We start from the raw sequence: 21,649 nt of genomic DNA, 5'->3' as shown, positions 1-21,649 counted from the left end.
GTTGACATATTCCACTTGAAAAAAGCTACTATGGGGGCTAGAGAGGTGGCTCAGCCCTTAAGATCGCTTCTTGTTCTTTCAGAGGACCTGAGTTCAATTCTCAGCACCCATATAGTGGCTCTCAATTACCTGTAACTCCAGGTCCAGGGGATCCAACAACCTCTTCTGGTCTCCATGGGCACTGCAAACACATGGTACACTTATATACATGCAGGCAAAACATTCATACACATAAAATAAAAATAAATAAATCTTTTTAAAAGCCATTTATAAACTTTCCTGGGAACCAGGATTCACAGAGAATCAAGCCCAAAGACCAGCCTGCCCACCACCACCACTCACCAGAGTGCTGGCAAGTGAAAGAGCCAGTCTCTCAACCTGGGCAACCTCCAACCATTCTCCCTGTGGGTGGTCTCCAGATTGCTGGATTCTTCCTGGCCCTCCCAGCTCAGGGCCAGCCTCTTGAGCACCCTGGCAGCCTTCCAGGCCTCTAAGGAATCCATTGCCTCTGCCACACCATCATCACCACCATCACTGCTGCTGCAAAAATGCAATTACAGCAAACAACAGCCGCCTGCCTCACTTGAGCCTCGCCATCCACACCTGGAACTAATTAACTTAATTAGGTCTTAATGAGCTACACTGGTCGGAAGGCCTATTTTTACTTAATTATCCCCTAATGTGCTTGGCATGAAGGAGTGTGGAACTTGGAGGATGGTTCTGAGGGGTGGCAGCCACCTCCTCTCCCTACATAAGGGACAACTAGGAGTACTGTCTGTCAGACAGGAGTGAATCGTAAGGATTTGAGGTACCAGGAATGGAGGTGAAGCAGAGGCCACAGGCCACGCCTGCAGGGACTGCCCCACCCCTACACTAGCACTATCATTCTGGCTACCCTTGCCTGAGCAGGGACCCAAAGTGCACTGGACCCAGCTGTGTGACAGGCAGGACCTGGCTGGCTTTTGTATGCACAGGTCACTGGCAGGACAGGACAGAGACTCAGAGAATCATTCCACTGTCTCCTGCAATGGGGAGACCAAGGCACAGGGAGGTGAGGGGCTTGCCTGGAAACACACAGCTAACTGGTGGGGATGGAGGTAAATAGCCCCCAGACATTTTGACAGAGTATTTTGGGTCACAGTAGGAGGCTGAAGCAAGAAGATCACAGGTTCAAGGCCTGACTGGGCAATTTCTTGAGACTCTGCCTCAAAATGAAAATTAAAAAGGTAACTGGGGATGGAGTTCAGTAACAGAGCATTACCTAGCATGCATGAGGCCCTAGGTTCAATCCTCCATATAGGGGAGGCACTTGATGAGGTCTTTCCAGGGTGGGTCCTAGCTCCTTTGGCATAGGTTAGGGTCATCAGTGGATCACAGGGTTTCTACAAGACCTTCCACCCCTACTGGGCCTTGCCTCAGGAAACTTTGCCTGATTAACTTCTCTAGCTTTGGATGGTGCAAAGTAGTCTTGGTTTGCTGGGAAGATATCCAGGAGGCATCAAGAGTAGGGTCCTATGCGCCAGATGTAGTGGTGCATGCCTTTCATTCCAGCAGTCCAGAAACAAAGGCAGGTGAATCTCTGTGGGATCGAGGCCAGCCGGGTCTACATACTGAGCTCCAGGCCAGCTGGGGCTACAAGAAAACCGTGTGTTCAGCCGGGCATGGTGGTGCACGCCTTTAATCCCAGCACTTGGGAGGCAGAGGCAGGCGGATCTTTGTGAGTTCGAGGCCAGCCTGGTCTACATAGTGAGTTCCAGGACAGCTGGGGCTACAGGGAGACCCTGTCTCAAAAAGACAAAAAAGAAAGAAAGAAAAAAAAAAAGAAAACCCTGTGTCCAAAAACAATATAAATAGATGATAGATAGATGATAGGTAGATGATAGGTGATAGATGATAGATAGATGATAGATAGATAGATAGATAGAGAGATAGAGAGATAGAGAGATAGATAGAGAGAGAGATAGAGAGATAGAGACATATGATCCTAGTAAAAATAAGGCATGATGGTGTGTACCTGTAACCCTATTGCTGGGGGGAAGGAGATGGGTAGATCCCTAGAGCTCACTGGACAGCCATTCTGGCCAACTGGTGAGCTCTGGGTTTAGTAAGAGACTTTGTCTCAAAAACTAGGATTGAGGGAGAAGGCCTGAAGAAAGAGCTCAGTAGTTATAAGCACTTACTGCTTTATCAGAGAATCAGAGTTCAGATCTCAGCACCTACATCAAACAGCTCACAAATGCCTGAAACTCCAGCTCCCAGAGATCACTGTCTACATTCTCATCTCTATGGGCACCTACACACGCATGCACAAACTCTCACACACACGTAAGTAAAATAAAATCTACCTTTTTACATTTTTTTAATGAGCGGTTGAAGAGATGACTGACTGCTCTTGCAGAAGACCCAAATTCGATTCCCAGCACCTACAGGGCAGCTATCAATGCAGGGAACTCCAATTGCAGGGAACCCAATGCCCTCTTCTGACCTCTCAGGGCACTGCAGGACATGGGTGCACTTACATGCAGGCAATATACTCATACACATACATACATACATACATACATACATACATACATACATACATACAATTAATAATTGTTTTAGTGAGGCTTTCTGTTCCTCCCAATTCCAGAGACAGCTGCATCTTCTCATGCAGTGCTAGCCCTGTCAGATTTGGCTATATTGGGCACCTGGTCACCAGTGCAGCCTTCAACTCTGACAAAGTGAATATTGTTGCCATCAATGACCCCTTAATTGACCTCAACTACCTGGTCTACATGTTCCAGTATGACTCCACCCACAGCAAGTTCCACAGTACAGTGAAGGTTAAGAACAAGAAACTTGGCATCAATGTGGAAGGCCATCTCCATCTTCCAGGAGCAGGAGCCCACCAACATCAAATGGGGTGCTGTTGATGCTGAGTATGTTGTGGGCTCTACTGGGGTCTTCACCACCATGGAGAAAGCTGGGTCCGACTTGAAGGATGAAGGCAAAAAGGGCCACCATCTCTGCCCCTTCTCTAATGTCTCCATGTTTGTGACAGGTGTGAACCATGAGAAATCTGACAACTCCCTCAAGATTGTCAGCAAGCCTCCTGCACCACCAACTGCTTAGCTCCCCTAGCCAAGGTCATCCATGGTAACTTCGGTATGGTTGAGGGTCTAATGACTACAGTTCATGCCATCATGGCTACCCAAAAGACTGTGGATGGCCCCTCTGGGAAACTGTGGCTTGATGGGCATGGGACTGCCCAGAACATCCTGCATCCACTGGTGCTGTCATGGCCATGGGCAAGGTCATCCCAAAGCTGAATGGGAAGCTCACTGGCATGGCCCTCCATGTTCCTACACTCAACGTATCTGTTGTGGATCTGACCTGCCACCTGGAAAAATCTGCTAAATATTATCAAGAAGGTGGTGAAGAGTCCACCGAGATGTTGTTATAGTCGCTGCTGAAGATGGTGGTAGAGCTGAAGAACCAGGAGACCTACAATGGGCACGTGGTGAGCTGTGACAATTGGATGAACATCAACCTGCCAGAGGTAATCTGCATGTTTTGAAACGTGGACAAGTTCTGGCACAAGCCTGAGTGGTACATCCGAAGCAGTACAATCAAATGTCTGCACAATCTGGAGAACATTGACATGGTAGAGGAAGAGGCAACTGCCAAGGGCCGAGAGCACAGTAGCTCACAGCAGAGAAACAGCAGAAGGGCCATGGCATGGGCGGTGCTGGCAGAGGTGTGTTTGGTGGCGGTGGCTGAGGAGGGATCCCGGGCGCAGGCTGAGGTCAACTGGAGAAGAAGCCAGGCCAGCAGGTGGGCAAGCAGTGAGGGTGGCTCAGCCCAAGCTAGGGCCTCCGCAGGATGAAGCCCCAATGGGCAGTGGTTTGGTGAAGTCTGCAACAGGCCATGACTCAGGTTCTGGAAGGTTATGCACCTAGGCACCTCTGAAGCCCCAGCTGTCCTGTGAAGGACTGGTGGTACTGAGGTGCTGTTTTGTGTTTCACATGAGAGCCCAGGAGGCTCTGGTGTGTTGGACGGTGTGCCCTACCCATCCCATTCTATTAGGAAAATAAAAGTAGGTACCACAGAGAAGAAAAAGGAGGGGGAAGAGAAGGGGGAAGAGGATGAATCAGAGAGCCCCCCTAAAGGGCATCCTGGGCTATATTGAGGACCAGGTTGTCTCCTGTGACTTTAACAGTGACATTCGCTCTTCTACCTTTGGTGCTGAGGCTGGCATTGCTCTCAACGACCACTTTGTCAAGCTCATTTCCTGGTATGACAACAAATTTGGCTACAGCAATGGTAGTGGACCTCATGGTCCACATGATAAGAAGCCCTGGACCACCCACCCCAAAAAGAATACCTCAGCAAGAAGAAGAGAGAGACCCTCAGCTGGGGGTCCCTGCCCCAACTCAGCCCCCAACACACTCTCTCCCTTCACAGTTTCCATCCTAGACCCCCAGAAGAAGAGGAGGGACTTAGGGGGTCCTACTCTCTTGAATACCATCAATAAAGTCCACTACGCCCACTCCCCCAAAAAAATTTTAATGATGTAGAGAGCATAGAGGACACCCAATGTTGACCTCTGGTGTATGTGATTCTGTCCAAGCCGCACATGATCTTACGGTCTTGGAGGGTGATACAGTGTTTAGAAGAAGGAAGGTTAACAGAGGAAGTACTCTTCCCTATGCAGCCATAGGGAAGTCTTCATCCATGCCAGCTGTTTGGGGGTCACCCACACTCCTGTAAATAACCCCTCACCTATGCACTGAAAGTAAGCCCAATAAACTCATTCACTTTGGTTTAATCATTACTTGTTGGAGCCCTATCTGGGTTTGCATCACCCCAGGAAAAGTTTACAATACACAGGACTAGGGAGTCCCCAACCACACCAGGGTGCCCTTTAAGTCAACACTGCCATGACTATTTCTACCACCTTCCTTACCCTGAGCCTCAATTTCTCCACTAATCCAATCAGGAATAGTTGACCCAGTTCTGCCAATCAATGGCACCTCAGGGCCACACTAAAGGACCAACAGATTCGTGGGTATGAGACAGTGGATCTTGGAAATTATGATTCTCCAAAGAAAGACAAGTAGCATGTTCGTAGTGCTATTTCATGTGGAGAACTGAAGAGCAAAGGGCCCACTCTTAGCCACATGAGCCAAGCCACAGCTGCTGCCTTTCCTGGTGTTGGGGTTGGAGTAGTAGTAGTACCCATATGTGATGCAAGCAGGCTCAGTCGGGGACTCCATCAGCCCTGGAAACTGCCTTTCTGTTCTGGTTACTCTTCTGCCCCAAGCTATCGATGCCCAGCAGTCTCACACACACAGCAATCCACTGCAGAGCAGAGGCAGCTGCTCGGCCTCCATGCTGGAACCAAAATTGAATGAGCATTTTCACAATGTTGCCTCCCGCTGACAGCTCCTAATTGCATGTTGAAGCCATGTGATAGAGCCCAAGTTACACTAATTATGTCATTACCCTAATTAAGTAAATACTGTACATGCTAATTGGCTGAAATATCTTCAGGGGGATGGGCACTGAGAGAGGAACCCTTTATCTCCTGGGCTTTGACAAGGGTGGTCTAGAGGTAAAAGACACAGGTGGGGCCTCCCTCCCAGAGGTCACCTGGGAGGGCTCAGGAAGGACCCTGTATGGCTCTAGGCGAAGAAGCAGAAGTACTGACCAAGTAACCAAAGCCCAGGTCAAGGGCTTGCCTTGACCCCAACAAGCTAGTTAGTGGTCATGAGCTAGCCTTTTTTTTTTTTTCTTGCTGTTCCCCACCTCAGAAAGCCCAGGACCTATGAGCTTGTGGATGTTCTGAGCATGGGGGCATCGAAGGAACCAAATGTCCAGTCAAGGCCAACCAATCCTTGGCCTGGTATCCATCCTTGAGGTCCAGTTACATGCATAGCCTGGGGCAGCAAGAGGGAGTTAAGCTAATAAATGAGCAAAGACTCAGTTCCTAGAAGTAAAACCAATGTGCACCAGTGAAAGAATGACCAGAGCCAGCATACCCAGGAAGGTGTGTGAAGGGGACTCTGAAGAAGTCTAGAGGACTTCCTGGAGGAGGAGACTTCACTTACAAGGCAGGAAAGAAATCAGAACACCAGGGGTCAGATCATCTTCAAGGAGTGACTTCTAAGTACAAAACTTCCTTTTCATTACATTTATTTAAATATCTACACCTATGTATGGAAGTTAGAGGACAACTTGCAAGAGGGTTCTCTCCTTTCACCAAGGGGTCCCAGGGATTGAACTCAGGTCATCAGGATTGGCAGCAGGTACCTTTACCCTCTGAGCCATCTCACTGACTCCAATACCAAACTACTTTTTTTTTAAACAGGGTCTCACTAAAAAGTCCAGGCTAATCTGTAACTTGCTATGTAGACCAGGCTGACCTCAAACTCATAAAGATCTACCTGCCTCTGCCTCCCGAGTGCTGACTACAACCCCACCACATCCAGCTTAATATCAAACTTCTTAACCAGTTTAGGTGGGAATTGGAAGCAGCCATCTGAAAGAAGTAGACAGTGGGGCTTCCACAAGAATGCAAATATTATAAAACATGCCTGTAATTCCAGCACTCAGGAGACATACATCAGCCTGGGCTATACAGGGAGACCCTGTCTCAAAGGAAAAAAAAAAAGAGAAGCCATGTCAGGAACCCAGATGTATGTCCCAGTAGGGCTAGAACCCCATCCAGTCCTCTCCAAGCAAGTGAGCACAGACCAGCTGTCGTTCATGGGTTGGAAAGAGGGTCCCAAAGTCAGGACTTTGAGACTTAGGACTGACCCTCCAGCAGCTTGGTCTTTCCAACTCGCCTCAGAGTCAGACAGTGTCTGTCTTGCAAGTGTACCTAGGTGCCTCAGTATGGCCAGCTGCTCTCCCAACTCCATCTTGCCTGCCTGTCTGCCTGCCACCAACTCCAAAGGCATATGCTACAGCTCCACACCCTATAAACACCACATGCTCACTTTGGTGGGCAAATAGCTCCTTCCCACTCACGTGCTTCCCTCCCAGGACTACAGCCCCAGCACAGCTCATCTCACCTCGGGCCTGAACTGGCCTAACTCCCCAAGTTTCAGGCTCCCAGTGGGTGACACTCATTCATTCACTGCTTTGGGGGGGGGAGGAGGAAGAGGAAGAAGAGAGAAGAAGAAGAAGAAGAAGAAGAAGAAGAAGAAGAAGAAGAAGAAGAAGAAGAAGAAGAAGAAGAAGAAGAAGAAGAAGAAGAAGAAATAGTATTGAATAAACCAGGTATAGTAGCACACAACCTTCCGAGTGCTGGTATAAAACAACTTTTAAGTTTAAAGTTATTTCTAACTAAAAAGTATTGTAAGTACTAGGCACAGTGATATATATCTGTGTCAGTTTGTGAGTCCAACCTTAGTTACATATGAAGTCCCAGGCCAGTTCCTATCTCAAAAATAAGCACTGGGGACAGGAGAAATGTTCAGGATATAAAGGGCTTGCTTTGAAAGCACAAGGACTTGAGTTCAGATACCAAGTACCTGAGTAACTGCCAGAAGTGGCCATGAGCCTGTAATCCCAGCACTGGAGGGGGGCAGGTGGTGCAGACAGGTGAATCTCAGGGGCTGGCTGATGAGCCAGTCTAAAAAAGGCAAGGCTCACGCCTTTAATCCCAGCACTCAGGAGGCAGGGGCAGGCAGACCTGTGAGTTCCAGGCCAGCTGGGGCTACTGGAAGACCCTGTCTCAAAAGAACAACAACAACAACAAAAGGCAAGGCTCAGTGAAAGACCCTGTCTCAAAAAAATAAGGTAGAACAGGGTGTGGTGGCTCACATCTTTATTTCCAGCACTCAGGAGGCAGATCTCTGTGAGATCAAAGCCAGCCTACATAGTGGTCTACATAGTGAGTTCCAGGCCAGCTGGGGCTACAGGGAGACCCTGTATCTCAAAAATGATCCCCAAAATTAATTAAAATAAGGTGTGGAAGTGACTGAGGAAGATATCCCTATGTCAACCTCTAGTCAATATATGCCAACATGGATGAATACACCGCCCCACCAGAGGGAGGGGAGAGAGAGAGAGAGAGAGAGAGAGAGAGAGAGAGAGAGAGAGAGAGACTGGGGATGTAGTACATATACCACTACACCACACACAAAAACAGAGACAGGGAATTTAGTTCAGTGGTAGAGTGCTTGCCTAACACACAATTTTATTGAAAAATAAAATTAACAGAATGAGGAAGAAAGGAAAGCTCTTTCCTTTCTTGGGGCTCCAGGCTTCTGGGGAGACTTCTGGGGAAGTCAGTTGATGTGACCTTAACCAGTGGAGCAGCAGGCTTCCCTGGGGTGATGGAGTTGGGCTAAGCAGATTTCAAAGATACCTTGCTCTTACCCTTTCATGCAGGATACAATTGAGTGCTGACTCGCTCCCTCCCACCCCATCCCACCTCTACCATAGCTGTAGGCAAGCCCATGGTTCCCTCCTCCTTGCTCTCCAGAGAATGTCCACGAGGAGTCCCAGTGTGGACAAGAAGGGGAACGCTCCATGCCGAGGGCTACTAGAGTTTCTGTACTTCAGAGCCTGAGGCGGCCCTGATCAGCCCTGGTTGCTGCCCATGTCATCTCCCCTCCCTCCCCCAGCACTGACACACACTGAGCCCAGCAGCCCAAGCTGACTTCCCCAGGCAGTACCCTTGCCTGTCACAGCAGCTCTTGGCAGCAGGAGGGTAACAGCAGGGAACAGTAGTTCATCTCTCATTAGGTCTGCATCAGGCAGCCCAAGAAGTGTGGGGTGAAGAGTGGGAAGCCTCTGCTTTGGGTGGGTCTGTAAGGTGGCAGGCAGCTCTGTGTACACCCTTTACTGCCTCTTTCTCTGACTTCCTCCCCACAGCTCCCCTCTCTTCATGTGCCCATCATCCCCCATCCTCCCTTGGGGCCCCTCAGGCTCTTCCAATGAGAGGACTTCAGACCTCAGTCCCAGGACAGACCCCTGTCTCCATTAACCCCCTCTTTCCCCTCAAAGAGAGTGGTACCAGCTTTCTGGTGTGTGGGTCAGTCATGGAGCATAGTGTTCAAGGCTCTCAAGGAAGGGGCACCCTGCCTCCCACCACACTGCCCAATTCCACAGCCATCTCCCCTCCCCTAGACCTCAGCTGCCACTCCAGCCTGCCTAGCCCCAGGGTGGACCTGCCCTGCATTCAGGGCACTCCCGGTATGCTCAGGGCTGGTGCACCTGTGGGCAGCAGGGGTCCCTACTCCTCCCCTCAGACACCTTTGTTCTCATGCCTTTGTGGCTGGCCCTGGCCTCCCAAGCCAGCCCACCAGCCCTTGTCCCTTGCCTTGCAGGTCCCTCTCCCAGCCACCTCCCTCCCTTTTTCTCACATAGCCTTTTACCCATCTAAGTCTCAAACCAGAGCTGGCATGGGACAGGGGTGGGACCCCTCTGTCCACTCCAGCCAGCAGCCAGCCGCCTGTCCACCGCAGCCCTGCCTCCCCCACCTCCCCCTTCTACCCACGCCCCCTCACTTGCCCCAACCCCCTCACACTATCCCTGCTCCCCGCCCTCTAACAGTCTTTTCTCGGCCTGGCCCCCTCCCCATTTCCTCTTCCCTCCTTTCTTGGCCCTCCTGTGGGGGAGTCAGGCTTTCTCTCGGCAGGGGCAGTGGCGGCTCCTTGTCCTCCCCTCCCTTCTTTTCTGTCTCACCCTCTCCCGTCTCTCTTCCCCCTCCAGCCTCCACTCTTCACCGGCTCACTCACCCTCTCCCGCTGCCCCCCTCTTCCTCCCCCACCTCTTTGTTTCAGCTGAGAACCGGCTCCTCGGGACAGTTCCCACACTGCAGTGCCTCTGGTGAGGAGACAGCGCCACTGAGGTACGCTGGGGGTTCGGGGACACCAGAGCGGGGCAACTGGAGCCCTGGGGGCGGGCAGGTGGGGAGAGTGGGCAGCCCAGGCCACAAGGCTTCTCCGCCCAGGGCAATGGGAACAGCAGAGTGCCAGCAGCAGGTGCTCCAGTGGTCAGCGGAGGGTGGAGGGAGAAGGCTGCCAGAGAGCTGGCATGCTGTTCCTGCCTTGGTGCCTGGCTTCTGCTGAGAGCCCAGGGCTAAAGGGGACCCGACAGAGAGAAGGCGGAGGCTGGGACAGCCCGAACAGCCCACCCCCTGAAGGTTTGACACCCAGCCCTAGAGCCCAGGGCTCTGACCCCTGCCTCTGGCTGCGCTGTAGCTATGGGGTTACCAATAGGGCAGCAGCGGCACTGACCGGGGCTGTGACCCTCACAAGAGACTGTCCCCACGGTTGGTTGTGGATCGGAACATACTAGGGCTGTTCCTATTGCCAAGGTAGAAGGGGGCGGGGCAGAGATCTCTCCCCTGCCACAGGCTGGTGGGGGTTTCCTCCAAGCTACTGACCCCAGACTCAACAGAGCCGTAAGAGGAGGTGGGGTGTCTTTCCCTTCTCTGAGGGGGCTTTGACCAGCTCCAGGCAGACACAGTCCCCAGGACAGTATTATCCAGAGTTGCAAACAGTGTAGTGTTTCAGGCTAGAGAATAAATGTTCCTGCTGTCGGCTTGCTGAAACTGGGTGGGACAGCGGAATCGGGGGTTCTGTAGGCAAGGGTAGGGAGGTGGGGAGCAGGTGGAGACAGAGCCCTGGCCCTTGAGTGAGGCTACTGTGAAGGCACTTTCTGGGACCACCCCAAGCTTTAGGCTGAGAGCCTAAAGCTGGGCATCGAGTAGGAGTGGACTGAAAGCTGCCCTCACCAGGCTGAGCCGCCCCGCCCCTTTCTCAGCTGGAACTGGGCTGGAGGCAAGGCTGGCTGGGACCAGGACTAAGCTCACCCCTCCCAAGAACTCTGCTGCTTTCAGGAGTTCCAGAGAAGACGGGAGCGGGAGGTAGGGACCTTCCTGATGGGGTACATTCTGGGAGAAGACCTCAGGCTGCTTGGTCAGGGCATGGCCAGATCCTGCAGTTACCTGAACCAAGAGCTAGTAGAGGACCAGATCATGGTGGTAGATAGGATCCCATGAGGCACAGTTACCACGAGTAGTAAGGATTGAGCAGCTGGGACACATATTTATAGGGGCCAACTCTCCTTCAGCCTAGGTCAGAACTTCATCTGAGTAAAACAGCAGCTGCCACCATTTGTCCCAGATGGAGCTGATATACACCCTAATGTCTACCTCCACCCACTACAGATCGCCTGAGCCAGGGGAAGGGAACAAGCAAAGCCTCAGGACTGGCTCTAGTGGTTACCTGAGTAGATTGACCCTCATGCATCCTTGCCTGCAGGAGAAAAATCCTTTCACCCAGCTAGGGATTCCCAGCCTGGGGCTAGGCGGGTCCTCCTCTGCCCAGTCTAGGCATCACTAAGTCCCTCATATATGACCCAGACTCAGAGGGAGGCAAGCTGCCCTGACTTTTTCCCTGCGATATAAAGGGAGCACACCTTTTCGGGCAAGGTCAGCTGACACTAGTTCCAACTGATTCCCTCTCATCTCCTGGACCTCTCATGCTCAAATACCATGCCTGAACTGGAAGTGTTGCTCAGTGGTGGACACCTACCTTACATGCATAAGGCCCTGGATTTTATCCCCAGACACACACACACACACATATGAAAGCAGGGGATAGGGAGATAGTTTAGTTGGTAGTATGCTCTCCCCTGGCATGCATGAGGCCCTGGGTTTGATCTCCAACAGTGCATAAAATCAAGGTAATGACACACATCTGTAATCATAGTATTCCAAAGGTAGAGGCAGGAGGATTGGGAAATTCAAGATCATACTTGGTTACATCTCAAGTTGGAGGCCAGTCTGGACTACATGAGACATTGTCTCAAAAAAAAAAATAAAAGTCCACCACCCTGTTAATCCATTCCAGTATCAGAAGATATAGGTGGCTTGCTTGGCCTCAGCCCCTGAACACCCATACCCTGCTGGCACTAATCCTGACCCTGTCTGACAAGAGGAGTCTCCTCTAAGCAGAAATCTTCTTTCAGATCTTCTTGAAAGGTACTTATGCCTAGCCCCCCCGCCTTTTTCTTCTCCCCGGGCCTCCAGTTTGCACAGAGCTTTCCAACACAGATCCACCTGCTACTGACACTTCCCAGAGGTAAGCAGAGCAAAAACAGCATCCATATTAGACAAAGGGGAACTAAGGTTTGAAAAAGGAAAGCAGAAAGGCTAAGAAAAGGTCTTAGGACCTGACTCACATGCTAGTGCTCCTTCAGGCCATGTAAGCACCACACTAGTGAGATCCTACCTGAACATGGGCTCCCTCTGCCCTCTAAAGGATACACCAACTACCCCGTCTCTCTGCCTCCCACACCTTCAAGGCCTGATAACATTCCCAGAGACAAAGGGACTCATTTAATCCCAAAGATGTTTGAGCTGGAGCCTTCATCTTGGTTCCAAAGTGGGCATCTAAAGAGGTACCAAGGCTGAATGAAGGCTGAAGGGCTGAGGCTGCAGGGAGACCAGCAAAGGGGAAGTGGGAGGTCTCAGAGCCCCATGATGCTCGTCTCCACCTGACCCTCCTACCTCCTTACATCCCTTGATCTCCTGCCCCCTCAGGATCAGGATCCTGCCACACCCTCTTGGCATCACTCCCTGCCAAAATCTTCATGAGGCTTGCCTCTGCTATCAAAGGTTAACTTCCTCAGCCAGGCATGAGGCCCTTTGCCATCTAGCCTCTGCTGACCTAGAAGGTCTCTTTGCCCAACTTGCTCCACAGTACCAATATTCTACCTACACCAAACTGCCTCCATCCTAGGATATATATAGCACAGAAATTTGGAGGTCAACTCAGTGCACATACAGGTGCACACGGCTCTATGTAGAAACCTACCAATCAACTGTATAGTTTCCTACCAAACTACTTACCATGCTGCCCTTCCAAACCACCAAGAGACCAACAAATCTGCTTTATGGATCCCTGGAGAAGCTAAGTGTGGTCATATCACCATCCCCAAATAGCTGTGGGGTAGCAAGGAAAACAAAAGTACTTCCCTTAACTCTGCCTGAACCCTTGTTAGGTCCCAGGGTCTTTGAGCCTCAGAGGGCAACAAAGAATGACCAAAAAGAGTTCTATTTGGGTTCTCATTCTAGGTCTGTGGTTAATGTCCTATATAGCCCTAGATAAACCATCTTCTCTAATTCTCCAGCTATAGGACAAAGGGACTTGGTTAAACTGACCCCAAGGGACTATCCAGACCCACTGATCAGTTCATGACAAGTGCAGAGGATGAAGGGGAATGTAAAGGCTTCAGTGGGCATGAGGGCTGGGCACCCTTCATGGCAAAATCCTCTAGCCCTGGAAAGTGTCAGCACATGAAGATGAAGTGAGGAATGGGCAGCAAGACCCTGAGTTAGGAGGGATGGCAGCCCAAAACCAAAGAAGAGCAGCTTACTGACCCATAATTGACATTTATTCATTCATTCACTTTTCATCACTAGATACTGAACCCAGGGCCTCACAAATGCTAGGAAAAGTACCACTGAGCTATATCCCCACCCCTTTTTACTCTTCAAAGCAGTCTCACTAAGTTGCCTTGGCTGACCTTGAATTCCTTCTGTAGCCCAGGCTCACCTTAAACTTTTGATCCTCCTGCCTCTGGAGTACTTGGGATTACAGGCCTGTGCCACCAGACCCAGCTCCATGATTTACACTGATGTAGCAAATAATTCCTATTGAACACCCACTTTGAGAAATTCTTCACATTTTTTTCACCTAGACTCACTAAATGTATGTGTGAGGAAATGCAATGGGTTAAGCCCACAAACTGTTTGCTTTAACTGGGCCCAATTCAGACCCTGGCCTCCCAGACTCTGAAAACATAGGTAGAGAGAAGGGACCAAGTTAGGAAAGGGGAGACTGCAGCAAGACTATCCACATGCAAAGTCTTCCACAGGCAATGGAAGCAGCCATGCCCATAAGCAGCCCTGCCTGTGCAGAGCACTTGCATGCACACTTACAGATGCATGCCAACGCCAGCATCCTGTGCACACGTGCCTGCACAGACACTGAGGACACAGCTGACAGGTCCTCAGCCCCCAGCCTTCCGCTCTTGTAGCTTTTGCCTACAACTTGGCATCCAATGAGAATATACTCCCAAGGGCAAGAACTGAGATGGGGATAGGACCTCTAGAGGCCACCAGAATACCAGGGCATAGGTGCTGATAGGTGAGGACAAAATCCATCGAAACCCTCTACACCACAAAAGAAGGAAAGGAAGTGGCATAAACTTTCCCCCTTCCTTAACCCTCCCTAGTCCCCAGAGCCTGTCTCACCTTAACTCTCTCCAGTTTCTAGCACTTGTGGGATCCAAATCTCCTGCCAGCCAGGCTGTCTAGAGCCCAGCAGAGAAGGGAAGCTCTTCCCAGGAAGACACACCAGCTCTGACCTAGAGCCCTTCACAACCTCAGGGTGGAAGAAGGGCCCACAGAAGCAGCCCTAGGCCTCACTGTTCTCTATGGCTTTTTATTCCTATGTGATTCTGTTGCTCACTCATATAGGGATTGGAGCCGTGGTGCACGGTGAGGATAGCCAACGGAGGGCTCTGATACAGAGCAAGAGGGCTCAAGGGGAGCTAGCACAGTAGCTGCAGGCCAAGCCAAGGGAAGCATTCCATTGCTGCCCTCTTCCCTACTCACCTCTGCCAGTTATAATAGGATGGGATGGGGGCAGCTGGGCTCCTTCATTGCTCTCACATACCATTCTAGCGCCATAGACACCCACTACAAGGCTGGCACCAGGGCCCCAACTGTGTCCCCAGAAGAGTGGCTAAAGAACATGGAATGTTCAGCCTGGGAAAATGGGACTGGCACAGGAGAACAAGTCCAATGTCCTATGACCTGGAGAAGCCCCTTGAAAAACAGGGTGAGGAGGCAAGACAGATTTCAGCACAAGGAAAGCTAAGGGCTGTCCAAATGCAAGAGAAACATCCTTGGTAGCGAGTAGTCAAGGTCTACCCTAAGAGGCCTGCAGCAGGAGAGGAGAGGACAAGGGTGCCACAGAGAGTCATGGCTGGGTGGCAGTAGGTGGCAGTCCTTAAGCCTGTCCTGCTTGCCACACTGAGGCTTCTAGGAGCCAGATTCAGCCCTCACAGACTCTAGACAGGCAAAGGCTCTGATTAACCTGAAACAGGCCCTGAGTGTCTAGCAGAGAAGGGTACGAGAAGCTGTCAGGTCCTGTGGCTGCAGCCATACCATACTTCCCTCCAAGCAGCTCCCTGCAAATCTGCACTGAGGAAAGATACACTGAGCCAAAGATGCGCTGAGACCCCCAGAGTATGCTCCTTTTTATTTTCAGTCTCCCTAGCTTCCATGGAAGAAACAGGCTGAGGAAATGGCAGGAAGGCTTTCTGGGCAAAAACAAGGAATAAGGGGCATGTCCTAGTCCTCAAAGGCCACCTGCTTCCATGAGAAAGTAGGGGTGGAGAGAGCCCCCACCTTCCAGTCTAGTTGCAAGGTGGCTATGGAGTAGATCTCAGCCAGGGCTGAGGAGAGAGGGAGTCCTAAAGCATGGTGAGGTCCTGAAGATGAAACCTTGATCTTCCTGAATGATCTGGACCTTGTAGGCCTCTCACAGACTCTCAAAATGTGAGCTACATCATCACTGAGGCCGCAAAAACAAGAGGTGGGCATCCATGACATTGGTCCCTGTCAACCCTGTGTACAGAAGATGTGCTCCACCCTGGAGGCGGCAGAAGAAGGTGTGTGAGTCATTGTGGGCAAGGAAGGTGGCCACGTCCAGGCCCTCAGCGGCAGCCTGGCTGGCAAGCTCAGACATGACCCAGGCCCCAGCAGCCTCAGTGGGCCCATCTTGCCCATCAGTACCTCCACTCAAAAACAGCACATCAACAGGCCCCAGTGGCCATCTTCCCAGCTCTGCTCCAACAAGCAGAGCAAGTTCTTGGTTCCGACCTCCTTTGCCAGAGCCCTGCAGCTGCACAGTGGGCTCACCACCAGCCAGGATGCAGACTGGGCCCTTAGCCTCTGCCACAGCCTCCAGAGCCTCCTCCAGCTGCAGATCTGGGAGCTGGAGATCAGTTGCCAACTGATGGAGCTTTGTTTCCTCCTCCATGGAAGCTGCAGCCATAGATGAGGTGAGGCGAGCTGCAGCTACGTGGGCTAGCAGCCCATAGAACTGGGCAACGCTTTTCACATCACCCTGCATGGCTGTGCTCAGCACCATGGCACGGTAGCCCAGCACTTCAGCCTGCTTCTGAGCCTCAGCCAGTGCCAGCACATTAGAGCCAATGATCACATTGAGGACATGACCACAGGTGTGTGGCCCATGGGGGTCAGAGTCAGCTCGAGAGAGCACAGTCTTCACAGAACGTGGCAGAGCAGCACGAAGGCCATAGTGATTGAGGATATGCAGGCAATCTTGCACACTGTGGGCACTGGCAACAGTGGGGGCACTGGCGATCACCTCCACGGGGTCCCCAACCACATCTGACAGGATGAGGCTTACCACCTGGACAAAGGCCACACATCAAGGTTCAGTTCTGCCTCCTCCATTTCCCAGAGCCCTTAAAGACAAACTATCCCTGGGTATCCACCACATGGTATGTTCCTTGCCCACAACTAACTTCTTGCCACTTTCATCTGGGCTCACAGGACACTGAGTCATGGGAACTCCCTCTCACCCTCTTTGGGGCTCCTCCCAGGACTTCCCCCACCAAGTCCCTGCCAACCTGTATCCTGGCTTAGGCTTTCATCTCCCTGTCACATGTGGGGAATTCAGGACTGTCTAAGGAATATGTGACTTATGCACCTGAGCAGGGTAGGCAGCCTGAGCCAGCCCACCACCCTTGAGCTGGGACAGGGCCTTCCGGATGGTGTTCAGCTCCTGGATAGTGGCTCCCCGGGCAGCCAGCAATTTGGTGAGCATCTGTTTCTCCTCCAGTGTGACAGGTGGGATGGGGGCAGGCAGCAGGGCTGAGCCCCCACCTGCAGAGTCAGTGAGGATGTCAGACAGAAAAGACATCCCAACCCAGGAAACTAGGCAGTCCACAGGGGGAAGTAGGCTAAGAAGGTGGAGTTACACTGCCCTCCTGTGGACAGAATGAGTGTGTGCACAGTCACCATGCCCAGTCACCAGAGGTTGTCCCCTACCTTGGGGTACTCCTGGTCCCAGAAGAGACTAGAAGAGCCAACTGTTCTTAAAAGGTTCAAACAGGGCTGGGGATACAGCTCAGTAGTGGAGTGCTTGCCTAGCATGTATGAAGCCCTAAGTTTGATCCCTAGTACCACAAAAATTATTTTTTGTTAAAGAAGCATGGCTCTGTGAGATAGAGACCAGCCTGGTCTACATGATGAGTTCCAGGACAGCTGGGGCTATAGAGAGACCCTGTCTCAAAAAGCAAAACAAAACAAAACAAAGCACAGAATAGGGGAAAACAGCAGATAGCCAAGCAAAGGCTCTGTAGGGAATTTTCTGGAGCCTGAGTGACATTGATGCAGACAGCAACATTTTCCAAAAAATTCTGATGTGTGTTAGGTGCCCCCCATTGTGCCCTCTCACCATCACAGAAGGTCAGCTAAGGAGGACCTCACAGGGAAGGTCAGGTGATTGGCCTGACATCAGGTGCACAAGGTACCCTCCAGGCTCCTCACTGTCTCCTTTGGTCCCAACTTCACCCTATGACCCTGGGGGCTCAGATCAACCTCTCAAGGATTTGGTATGTGCAGCATCCCCTGTCAGCTGTTCTGAGCTGATGTGGCACCCACACCTGAGATAAGCACAAGCAGCAGGTCATCAGCTGTGAGGCCCTCCGCCAGCTGCTGGATGGCCAGTGCAGCCCGCAGTGCATCACGATCTGGTAAGTTGTTCTCTGCACCCTCAAACACCTGAACCCGGCTGTGTGGCTTCAGCAGCATCTCTCTGATGAGGGAGCAAAAGGGAAAGAGGAGATGGGGTGAGCTTTTCTCCTCCCACCCAACTGCTCAGCCGTTCAGGTGAAAGAGGGATGAATGAGGATGCTGACTGACACCCATCTTCAACCAGGCCAGACCCAGGAGAAAGGGAGGTCCCTGAGGAAGGAAGCTACTCCTCCAAGGAACAACGGTGAACAGCCCCTGCCCCCCACGGCTCCTTACTGCTTGCCAGCATGCTCCATGGCAGCTCGGATCCCCTTGGGAACGCTGATCACACCCTGCACAAGATGCTGGCCCAGTAGTTCCTCAGCTGCAGCGGCCATGCCTAGTACAGCCTTGCCGAAGCCCACTAGGTAGAGGTTTTGCCGCAGCTGAAAGCTCCGGTCCCGCACCTTCAGCTGTCTGCCACCAGGATCCAAGGACAGTGCCCTTTGCAGCATAGGGCCCGGCTGCACAGCACCCACAGCACTCTCAAACAGCTGCCGTGCTTGTTCTGCTAAGGTCATGCCGCTGGCCATCCGGGCCACTGAGGCCCCCCAGAGGAGTGGACGTGAGGGGCCTCGGACCAGACAGGGTAGGACCTGTAGGGCTACAGCCATGCCCCACTTCTCTCAGCACCGCCTTGCATCCATGGCTGCCTAGGAGGAAGAACAAAATAAAGCCAGACAGAACCTACCCGTGGCCACCCTTCTGAAGACTCAGGACTGGTGGACCCCGCTGCTACTGCTGCAAGAATTAACTGAATGGAAACTCAAGGGGAACTCATGATCCCGCAGTTACCTGATCTCACTCCAGTCCTGAAAGCCCAGCCCTGCTGCCCAGCCAAGTCCTCTTCTGCAGACTCTGCCCCAAGTCCAAAGTTCCTGTTAACTGTGCCCTCCTACTGGGTTGCCCTCTTTGGCTGGGAGTTAATCATTCATAAAGGAAGCAATTCCTATCAGTGGGCTCCCCTGCCACCCCTTTTCCACATCCTGCACTTCTAGCCCTCACACAGAGGCGATGCCCTTTCTAGCATTCCTGCCTTACTTCTTTACCACTTGTACTGCCAAAAAAAGACTTTTGGTTATCCCATCAACTGACCGAGAGCACAATTACCTCCAGCTTGCTCTAGTTCATTAACTCATGAAACTAGTCTGGGAATATTGGGTCTGGGAAGAAAGGCTATAGGCTAATTCAGGGCATACAACTTGAGAAATCCCATCACTCAGGCCAGTTCAAGAAGTCTAGGTACACATCAGGAGTAACTACAAAGTCTGATTTATGGTGGGCCCTCTGGGAAGTCCCCAGGCCACCTACAAGAGGCCATGTGCTATGAGGCCCATCTTAGAAAAGATGCCCTTCTACCCTCATTGCTAATCAAGATCACCCTTGCCAGGAACATCCCTTTCTGGCTCTGAGATAGCAAAACAAGTCCTGAATTACACCACCCACAGTGGTTAGGAGCCCAGTGGCTGGAGAAGGCAAAGGCCAGGCTCCCAGAGCTAAGCCGAACAATCATTTTCCCCACTGGGCAAAGAAAAAAAAAAAAAAAAAAAAAAAAACTAGAACCCTTGTGATAAAGGTCAGAAAGCTATAAAGGACTTTAGGGGCAATAAACCTCCAAAGGACTCCTCTGTAAAAAGGCATCTAGATTTGGGGAAGGAAAGGTGCTGGGGACCAAACCCAGGGTTTTGCATATGCTGCGCATGCACTCTACCACTGAGCTATATTCAAGAGCCTAAAATGCTGCAAGATAGTAAGTGTGGGCAGAAGGGGAGGAAGCCTAGGAACTGGGGTTCCAGCTTTTTGAGTGGCTGGGACATCTACTTTGCTCTCTCTCTCTCTCTGAACTTCATTTGCAAGATGGAGTAAAATTATGACCAATTCTCTCAGGGAAACTGAAAGTGTGCTGGCCTAGTATGCATGAGCTACTGCGTTCAATCCCAAGATTGGAGAAAGGCTGATACTCTGCCTTGCCTCACAGTCTCAAGCTCTCTGATTTTGTCTGCTGTAACAGAGAAAACCCCAGACCAGTTTATCCCATACCTAAATCAAGTGGCAACTTCCAGACCTTTATCATTTTGCTTTCACAGCTTTCACAGAAAATACTAGGCCTGCCTGACATAGTGTGAAAGGAAATACACAGGGCATCACCATGAAATCTCTGTAAACACGTTCAGTTCTCGTGATAGCCAAACACATTTCCGCGTCTTAAAACATCTAATATTAGCCCGGCATGGTGGCGCACACGTTTAATCCCAGCACTCGGGAGGCAGAGGCAGGTGCATCGCTGTGAATTCAAGGCCAGCCTGGTCTACATAGTGAGTTCCAGGACAGCTGGGGCTACAGGAAGACTCTGTATCAAAAAGACCAAAAAAAAAAAAAAAAAAAAATCTAGTATTTACAGCCTGGGTGAACTTTGTACCCATTTCAGAGGGGCAGAAGCCTAGAAGATCTTGACTTGGAGTCCAGAACAAGAGGATGCTTAAGGCAAATAAAATACAGGACGTTCCGTGAAATTTGAATTTAAGATTTTTTTTTAGTATAAATATACCCAGGACATTTACGACATATTCATTCTAAAAGTCACTCGTTAACTTTAACTGGACGTCTTGAATTTTTCAGTTGCCAAATGGACATTTGCGACATATTCATTCTAAAAATCACCCATCGTGTTAACTTTAAATTTAACTGGACGTCTTGCATTTTTCAGTTGCCAAATCCCTTAACTCTATATACAGGGCCCCTTCCAAAACCCAGGGCGCTTCAAGTAACTAAATGAAATGCTTAGATCAGCCTCGATCCCTCCTCGGAACCAAGTAGGACATGGGTCACTTCCGGGTTTCATCGGCGCCCAGAAGGCCCGGAAGTGACGTTATCCTAGGGCCTCGGGTCTTCGCGATTAAAATGGTTGCAGCCTAATGCTAAGCGTCCCAAAATATAAGGGACAGTCGCCTGGACCTGCCCCTGTCTGGCCGAGGGATTACTTCCAAAGGCTAAGTCTTAAGACGCAAACTTACCGCTCTGCGGCTTCCAGCACTGAAGACCGGAAATACCCCGGGTGGGCAGGACTTAATTCGGAAGCGGGGTGGGGACTCCGGAAGCAGGGGCGTGTGTTCACTCCTCATTGACCGCGAAGAAACCTGGAAGGAGTCGCATCCATGCCTCAATCTCAATGGCTTCTCTCTAAATTGCAGTGGTCTTCCCCTCCTCGTCACCCTGCAAGATCTGGTCAGTCGTTCAATGCAGCCTGAACTTCTGTTAGGTGCTAGGCACTGAGCTGAACCAGGGGACAGAGCCACAACACCCCTTTGGAGACAGATTTCAGAGTCATCCTCGCTCCTCCCATGGAGTTAATTCCACATCTCATCGACGTTTCTGTTCCATAACTCTCACAAGTGCAAACTGCATGTAAACACAGATGACCCTGAGCCTTCCGCAGATTCATCTTGCAAGTATTGGCTGGACTCTTAAAAACACAAAGAGTACACTGTTTTTACTGATGGAAAGGAGTTGCTTCACAAACGATGATCTCACGTTTCTTTTTTTAAAAACACTTGGCGAAGGATGATATTTTCTGTACACAGAGTCTCACTGTGTAGCCCAGGCTAGCCTCGAATTTATGATCCTCCTGCTCCTGAGTACTGATGTGTACTGCCATGTAATTGAAAAGCTTAATCATTCTTCTGGATTTAAATTCCCTTGTTTCCCCTTCATGATGCCCTCTACTTCCACTCAGCATCTTTTCTTTTTGTGAGATCCCTTCCACTTTGCAGCTGAACAGGTCTCTGCTCCCTGTCAATGTGGGTAACA

General features: G+C 51.0%; 1 protein-coding gene and 2 pseudogenes across 5 annotated transcripts; 2 read left to right on the top strand and 1 right to left on the bottom strand.

Annotated features, from left to right (window-relative positions):
* The window catches only part of LOC103747589, a 41,127-nt pseudogene extending 36,669 nt beyond the window's left edge, over positions 1-4,458 (top strand).
* On the top strand, positions 3,458-3,831 carry LOC103747513 (annotated as a pseudogene).
* A 10,786-nt stretch (positions 4,459-15,244) lies between the features above and the next one.
* On the bottom strand, positions 15,245-20,955 carry Glyctk (glycerate kinase). 5 transcript variants are annotated; one of them, XM_008849962.3, is made up of 5 exons: positions 20,857-20,955; positions 18,080-18,495; positions 17,713-17,864; positions 16,755-16,930; positions 15,245-16,454 (listed from the first exon to the last, which is right to left on the bottom strand). In XM_008849962.3, the coding sequence occupies exons 2-5, from the start codon at positions 18,454-18,456 to the stop codon at positions 15,588-15,590; spliced, it is 1,572 nt and encodes a 523-aa protein (XP_008848184.1). In that variant the 5' UTR covers positions 18,457-18,495; positions 20,857-20,955; the 3' UTR covers positions 15,245-15,587. The 5 variants fall into 5 exon arrangements, with proteins under 5 accessions (XP_008848184.1, XP_017657999.1, XP_029410384.1 ...); XM_017802510.2 differs by having other exon boundaries at positions 18,080-18,491; positions 20,857-20,930; XM_029554524.1 differs by lacking the exon at positions 20,857-20,955 and adding an exon at positions 18,638-18,740.
* Between the last annotated feature and the right edge of the window lie 694 nt (positions 20,956-21,649).

Source organism: Nannospalax galili, unplaced genomic scaffold (assembly GCF_000622305.1).
Source record: "Nannospalax galili isolate Female #2095 unplaced genomic scaffold, S.galili_v1.0 scaffold851, whole genome shotgun sequence".
Taxonomy (NCBI): Eukaryota; Metazoa; Chordata; class Mammalia; order Rodentia; family Spalacidae; genus Nannospalax; species Nannospalax galili.
The sequence above is the reverse complement of the archived record's forward strand: the minus strand, read 5'-3'. Positions and strand labels throughout refer to the sequence as shown.

What these genes read in the sequence shown, in the direction of transcription:
- Glyctk (XM_008849962.3), bottom strand. Translation starts at nt 18,456, where the DNA reads ATGGCTGTAGCCCTACAGGTCCTACCCTGTCTGGTCCGAGGCCCCTCA. An exon ending in GCTGCTTGTGCTTATCTCAG is followed by an intron (nt 16,931 to 17,712) that starts GTGTGGGTGCCA and finishes CTGACTCTGCAG; the next exon opens with GTGGGGGCTCAGCCCTGCTG. An exon ending in AGGCTGCCTACCCTGCTCAG is followed by an intron (nt 16,455 to 16,754) that starts GTGCATAAGTCA and finishes GCCTTTGTCCAG; the next exon opens with GTGGTAAGCCTCATCCTGTC.